General features: G+C 28.2%; 1 protein-coding gene across 1 annotated transcript; it reads left to right on the forward strand.

Annotated features, from left to right (window-relative positions):
* The first annotated feature begins 652 nt into the window (after positions 1-652).
* On the forward strand, positions 653-2731 carry LOC147075365 (trehalase-like). The gene is made up of 3 exons (XM_085942522.1): positions 653-1016; positions 1572-1702; positions 2726-2731. Exons 1-3 carry the CDS (start codon positions 653-655, stop codon positions 2729-2731), a joined length of 501 nt encoding a protein of 166 aa, XP_085798648.1.
* Positions 2732-8087: the final 5356 nt, after the last annotated feature.

Below are 8087 nucleotides of genomic sequence, written 5' to 3' on the forward strand. Positions count from 1 at the left end.
AATATATTTTTTCATGTATAACATGAAAAAAATTAGAAGAATAAGCAAATCAAACAATTTTCGAAATAGTATGGAAACTATCGAATGGAGGAACTTGGAAAATGGAAATTTATTTATTTCATTTAGCTTAATTACTTTCAACAGCATTTTGTTACGTGGAATTAACTGAATTTTTAATTTATAAAGTTTAGTAATTTCATAACTTAAAGAAAAGTAAAATCTATTGATAAAAGAATATTTGCTAATGTCTTGCTTTCCTATTGTCAAATACTTGGTTTAAAAATCCAAACCAAAGGGAATTTTTTGATACAGGCCCCCTAACATGAATGCGTTTTTATCAACAATGATAGTATATAATGGGTTTACTACAAATGACCAGCCAAATAAATTTGAGAGATTTGTAAACAAGGTTAATGAAGTAGAAATTTATAAAGATTCAAAAGATATTGTAGATATGACTCCAAAATCAGATTATATAAGTATTTTGAATAAGTTTAATTGTGATTTCCCCGATGATAGTGAACAGGTAACCAAATTAAATATAGAGCAATTTATATTTGATAATTTTTGGCCTCCAGCATTTGATTTGATACCACATAAGATTGATTTTAGTAATTTTTCAATACCAAATCAGCAATTGCTAAATGATGATATGAAGGAAATAGTATTACGTCTGAAACTTATCTGGCAGGAGCTATCCAAAAAAAGTAAAAATTTAGGTAACAGTTCATTACTCCAAATGGATTATCCATTTATGGTTCCAGGAGGTAGGTTCAGAGAAATGTATTATTGGGATTCTTACTGGATTGTAAAAGGTCTGTTAAAAAGTAACCTGATTACTCCTGTCAAAAATATAATTTATAACTTTATCAGTATAATCAATAGATATGGATTTTTTCCAAATGGTACTCGAGAATATTATATGAACAGAACCCAGCAGCCATACTTTATCCAAGTTCTTTCCGAAGCTTACTCACATGAATCTGGAGAATTTAGAGATATAGTCTTGAATAACGGCCTGAAAGCAGCGGAAAAAGAAATAGAATAGTTTGATAAAAACAGAAGAATGAAATGCAAATATAATGGACAAAGCTATTCATTCTACATATTTTCAGTAAAAACAAAGATACCGAGACTTGAATCTTTTAAGGAGGACAAAAATGAGATTAAAAAATCAAAAGATTCTCCAATTGAGTTTTTTTCAAACATTGCTTCAATTGCTGAATCTGGTTGGGATTTTTCCACTCGATGGCTTAAAAATAAAAATGACAGAAACGATATTATGATCAGAGAGTTGGTCCCTACTGATTTAAATGCACTGATATACAAAAATTTTTTGACCATGGCAGATTTTTATAAAATAGCTAATAATACAAAAAGAGCTGATCATTATATGAAAAAGGCTCAGGATCTTAAAAAGGGTATAAATGACGTTTTATGGAACAAAGAACAACTTTGTTGGAATGATTTTAATTTCATCACCAAGCAGCATAATAAAGAAATATTCTGTATCAGCAATTTAATTCCAATGTTGTATGGTATTGAACCACCTGGTGATACCACAATTCTAGGTATTTTACGAAAGCATAAGGATTTTCTATTTTCTCATGAAGGTGGAATTCCAGTTACTGAAAAATGCAATGACCAAACAAATGAGCAATGGGATTTTCCTAATGCATGGGCTCCACACCAAGAAATGGTGGTAAATTTCTTAAGAAAGAAAAATCTAGAGCCTCTGGCTTTGCATGTTGCAAGTTCTTTCTTCTTTAATGTTTACAAGACATTCAAAGCATATGGTTTCTTTTCTGAGAAATATAATGTTGAAGTGCCAGGAAATCCAGGTTCTGGGGGAGAGTATGAACCTCAGATTGGATTTGGCTGGACAAATGGTACTATAATTGAATTTATAGGAATATTTGGCAATAGTTTAATTGAAAGAACTGAAGACGGATTTGCAGAATCTTTGAAAAAGATTAATGACATGTTGGCCAACGATATCCAATATCTATACAGTAATTCCTTTGAAATTTCTGAAAGTTATTTATTGGATAGATTACTTTACTAGATAATTAAATAAATATGAAATTCATAAGGAAAATGATTTTGGGTTTAAAATGGTGACTTATCAGTTTATATTCGATTATTCCTTTATTATTTTTTATCCAATAAGCATTTTCTCGGCTACAAAGACTTCTTTTATATTTGAGTTGGCTATTTTTATGCAGGACCCTTGCTATATCCCAATCTAAGCATAACTGATGAACAATCACTTCAATAAAAATCTCTTTTGAAAATATATTCGTAGTTATGGAAAGCTATCTTTTTGATTTATTTATGGGTAATAATAACTTGATATCTATGTATAATTATATGAAAAATATCAAAATATCTGATAATAGCAGTATCACTATTTATTCAGCTCTAGATGTTATAATAACACATATCCTTTTAAGGATAGTTTTATAATCAATAAAGATGAGTAAAGTTCGACCTTAATCATTTATTGTAATTGTATTATCTTTTTCAATATAATTGATTTAATTTCAAATGCATGTAGCCCATAGATTATAATTATTTGCTTTTAACATCTAATTTTTCACATTAATAACCTCAAAATTGTAATTTATACGTTATGACATCCATAAAACAATATTTAGGTATTTTACATATATCGATTGAATGAATAGTATTGCAAAGTAAACTAAGAGTTAATTTACTCAAACAGGCTTAAATTGGGCTTTTTTAAGACTATATAGTCTTGCAAATCAGAAAATGCCTTGGAAAGAATTAAGTCACCCTCTTCAACTGTTTTAGTAATTGCAAATACTTTTACTAGATAAACTTCTACTAGATCTATATCACTTTCTTTGATGGTAATATTCTCTTCTTCATTATTGTTGATAATATTCTGTAAATTTTTTATTTTTGTCAATTCTACTGTGTATCCGTTGTGTTTAAATACATAGCCTTCGAAGATATTCGATGAAATTTCTTCATAGCCCATTGAAGTGAAAAGCTCAGTTATTGGTGATATCATCGAATTTTTAAATTCTGAGTCAACTATATGTTTAAAAAGGCTAATGGGCGATTCATTCCATTCCACTTTTGATTCAATAATCTCCATAGAAATTCCAAGACGATGTCTATTTTTGTCCAGTGCTCTTCTATATATGACCTTTGATTCTTTATTTTCTTCTATTAACCACAGTCTCTTGTCAATGGGTTTAGTTTCGTTATATAAAATGTATTCTTTTCTATTTATTACAGTGAGATTGAATTTTGAACTGTCTCCTGGGTCGGTATTATCTTTGACTATAAAATTTAAACATTCTCGAGAAATTCCATAGACTACACTTTCAATCATTGGGTATTAAAAGCCCCATTTTATGAAAAGTGACATCGAAGGACAGATTACAAGTTCAAAGAGGGATGAAAACTCCTTGTATACTTTGACTAAGAAATTTATTAAGATGCTTGTGGAATCTCCTGATCTAGCAATAAATACAAAACAAGCTGCCCAGACACTACAAGTTGCCAAGCGTCGAATTTATGATATTACCAATGTCTTGCAAGGATTAGGCTTAATATCTAAATGGAATGTAAATAGTGTTAAATGGATTGGAGGATCTGTAGAGGATATTGTTGGGGGATCGAGTGAATTAGGCAATCAAGAAACTGGGAAAGAAGATATTGAAAAAATGTCGCAGGAGGAAGCTGATTTAGAGAAGGCAATTAATGAAATTACAAATGAACTAACTATCTTATCCAGTAATCCAGAAGATTTAGAGAAAGCCTACGTTACTTATGATGATCTTAGAACAATTAAAGCATTTGATAGCAAATTATTATTTGCAGTAAAGGCTCCAGAAGATACAATTGTGGAGTATCCAAAATATGAAAAAGGTATTTATAGAATGAAAGCTTCGACAGAGAAGGGTCAGATATCAGTTTTTTATGTTCAAAATGATAAATAAATGTGCCAGAACAACAAAAAACATTTTCTGCCATCTTAGATATGTTTTTTAAAATTAATATTAGAAATATGGAGTTCTCACTATTAATCAAAAAATGATCTTAACTTATCCAAGGAAAACCACAGTATAGTTGAGGGCAGCTCATAAATTCATTTGATTATACGAGTATATTGATTAATCAGAGTTGTTAAAACTATCATGATGCAGATAAGACAATAAAAGAGTATAGAATATAAATATTTTCACAGACATTTATTCAATTGGACTGATTCCTTTTGGATTTTTCCCATTCTATTACTTCTTCTTTTTTTAGAACTTGAAAAATTTGGAGAGATTTCATTTGTGCAAACATCCTCTGTAATTTCAAGAGTTTGAACTATTTCTTGTGGGGTTTCCAATACTGGCTTTATCAGATGAATTTTTTCCTGTGTAACTACTTCTGTTCCTTCATTGTGTATAATCTCAGGAATTTTACGCTCACCCTCTTCTTCAATATTCATTAAACTCACTTCAGGATTCTTCTTTTTTAAAAAGTCAAAGGGTATTTTAGTTTTCCACTTTTTTGCAATTTTTTTAATCGTTTGTTTAAGATTGGCGATCATGATCATGGCTTAAAAAATATGAGAAATTAAATTGTTTATTTATTTATAAACAACAACTAATAAATAAACGTCAAACGTAATTGTTTTATTACGTTTACAAATTTCTACAATCAATGCAACAAAATCTTCTTGAAGAAAAGTTCATTATAAACCACAATTAGGGCTATTAAACAAAAATTTTTAAACTATAAACTACCAATTCTTTAATCATATAAATATAATAATTTTGAAAACTTGTAATAAAGTTATTTCTAATTTTACTATGGTAATAAAACTGTAAATATTTGGTTAATAATTTTTAAATGAAAAAAAGCCATAAGTACTAAAGGAATTTAAAGATTTTGTTATGGTACTAATCAGTATGTTGATCGACTACTGATTTAATAATCGATATCCTACTTTTAATATTAATTTTAAAAGATTCTAAAAATGTTGAAGAGAATGAATGCCAAAATTAGTCTTATTTCTTTATAATTGATAGAATACTGTTTAGACTTGATGATAAGTATATACTAACATTTTAGTTTTCAGAATCTCTAAATAGCCTTTTTTAATTTCTTAAAAATACTACAAAGATTTAACTATAGAATCAAAACCTTCATGACCAGATTAGTTTGGACACATTGTATTTATCTGTTCTTAGTTTTAGATTGTAACAGAATCAATTAATTACAAATTGTATTTTTTACTTATCTTTTAATTTTCAACCCATGCCTTCTCGTATACTGGTTATAGGCTGTGGAGGCCTTGGTTGTGAGCTTGTTAAACTCCTTGCACTTGAAAAAGAAAATATTATAACAGTAATAGATAATGATACTATTGATTCAACCAACTTAAACCGTCAATTTCTATTCAATCGAAAAGACATAAATCAGCCTAAATCGGAAGTGATTTATAATAAAATAAAGAGATTATGGGGAATAGATGATTATATTCTGATCAATGATGCAAAGAAGATAAAGGTTAATAACAGCAACACAATTTCTATGTATCTTGAATCAAAAATTAATTTTTTATACTGGAAAATCAATGATATTAATTCCATTGAGTTCTACAGACAATTTGATGTTGTATATAGCTGTTTAGATAATGATGAAACTCGTTCATATGTTAATCAAAGATGTCATATTACCAAGAGAAAACTGATTGATGGAGGATCTGCAGGGTGGTTAGGTCAAAGTTTTATCAACTCAAATGAATGCTTTGACTGCTTACCTCCTAAACTTGAGAAAATATATCCTATCTGTTCAATTCGTCAAAAACCAGAAAATTTTGAGCATTGTATAGTTTGGGCAAAACAAGTGTATGAACAAAATGATTTTAGCACTCTATTAGAAGAAGTTGAACAGCACAGGACGCATAGAATTGATAAGAAGGATAATCCTGCAACCTTAAACAATTCCTTTAAAATTAATAATAAAGCGGATAATAATAACAGGGAGAGCATTAGTGGAGAAAACAAATGTTTAGAAAATCTTGATAGTAGTTTGTACGAGTACGAAGATTTCTTTATAGAAAACGAAATACCAACTACCACTCAACCAAAGTTAATAATGGAGGAAACTAAAGATAAAGTAGATTTTGAAAATATCTCAAAAGTTATAACTAACTCAAAATTGAGGAACTTACCTAATCAAGTAACAGAACAACATTCAAACTGTTCTTTGAAGTTTGATGAATCTTTTGATTCACTTGATAAAATATCATTTTTAGATTTCACTCCGCAAATTGATAAAAATTCGTTTATTTATCAATTAGCTTTATATAAAGCTAAACGTTATAATATTCCACCCAGTACTTTTTTACAGACCACTACATTTATTAACAGGATTGTTCCAAGTATTTGCACCACGAATTCCATTGTGGCATCTTTAATGATCCTTTCAAACAAAAACAATAGAAATTACTATTTGTCCGATAAAATCATTTCTGTTAAGCCGAATTCAAAGAACATTGACTGCTTAACCTGTTCACTTCCGAATTATGTTTGTTTATTTAGTGAAGATAAATTAATTAAAGATTTTTTGATGTATTTCAATGCTGATGTGATTTTAACTGAAAATATGGCATACGATAAAAATTGCGAAGGTAACTTAATTGAATTAAAAAATCAGATTGTAACTGTAATTAAAAATTCTACAAAGAATAGGGTATATTTTGAATTTAAAAATAATGTCGGACTTGAAATAAAGAGACATGTTTGATTATACAAGTAATGATGGTGATCAATGCCTATACTTGATTAGGAAAAAATCAGAAATGGCAATTTGCCTGCATATTATTTAATAGGATCATCAAACATTAGTTTAACTGTTAATATATCCTATAATATGAATTATATATTTTGCAATCTAATTTTGAGTATATTATTATACAACACCATTAAAGATAAAAATTCCAGAAACAGCTTCGTCAATAAATATACAATTCATGTGATAAAATGTACATAAATTATAATTGGTTTATAATAGAATTAAGTTTCCAGACTCTCGAAAAATTATTGTTTTATAAGTATGTTTTAACAAAAAAAGCTTTCTTAACAAAATATAATTCTTTACATTTATTAATTTCCATTTGCAACTTTCTTCTTTGCCTTACTTCTATTTTGGAATGTCATTATAAACTTCTTACATGCATAGTATGAAAATGTCTTATCGTCCTCCTTTACAGCTATAGTTTTGGTATTTTTCATAAATTTTAAATTTCTAAGTGTTGAACTAAGAGCAGCCATTTAGAGGGGATAGAGAAACCAATTCTAGAAATTCATATCTAATTGAAAAGAATCTATCAATTTAAGTCATATTAAAATATAATTGTGAAAAAATACAGTGTTTATACATGGTATTAATAGACAAATATTGTATTTTTTTAGTAGATGTAGTTGTTATAATCTTTATATAGAACCTAAATCTATAGTTCCAACTACAATGGCAAATCCAATCTCTTCACCGAATGTTATGAAAAATTTAACCTTTGTTCAATGATTTATTTTATCTCAGAATCCTCGATTTTTAATCATTGAAGTAATCTAATAATTTTATATTCGATTAAACAGATAATCAACCTATTATTTTTATAATAAATAGCTGTAAATAATATAACACAATAATTCATCCATTGATTATTGTGTTATATTATTCGCTGAAGTTTTTAAAGCTATTGCCTTAGGAAAACCAACTCCAAAGAATATAACCATACCAATTATAAAGACACTAAAGTATACAACTAGTGCCTTGATGCTAAACTGAAAAGTACAGTCGTTTCTTAAAAGATAATCAAATATTTCCCTATTATTTTTTCTATTACCTTGTGATAGAACCATAAGAAATATTGCACAGATCAGCTCTCCAGTAGCTGAAAATATTATTGCGTGTGAAAGTTTCTTGAAAAAATATAGCCGAATTCCAAGAAGGCATAAACCTGCAAGCAAGATAAAAAATGAAATTGAAAATACAGAGTAGAATGGCATTGAAATATCTTTGAGTATTTTATAAATTAGTAATCTTAAAGA

Source organism: Rhyacophila brunnea, unplaced genomic scaffold, assembly GCF_057557595.1.
Source record: "Rhyacophila brunnea isolate RB1 unplaced genomic scaffold, BYU_Rbru_1.0 scaffold_149, whole genome shotgun sequence".
In the NCBI taxonomy this organism is placed as follows: Eukaryota; Metazoa; Arthropoda; class Insecta; order Trichoptera; family Rhyacophilidae; genus Rhyacophila; species Rhyacophila brunnea.

What these genes read in the sequence shown, in the direction of transcription:
- LOC147075365 (XM_085942522.1), top strand. Translation starts at nt 653, where the DNA reads ATGAAGGAAATAGTATTACGTCTGAAACTTATCTGGCAGGAGCTATCC. An exon ending in AGATATAGTCTTGAATAACG is followed by an intron (nt 1,017 to 1,571) that starts GCCTGAAAGCAG and finishes CCACAATTCTAG; the next exon opens with GTATTTTACGAAAGCATAAG.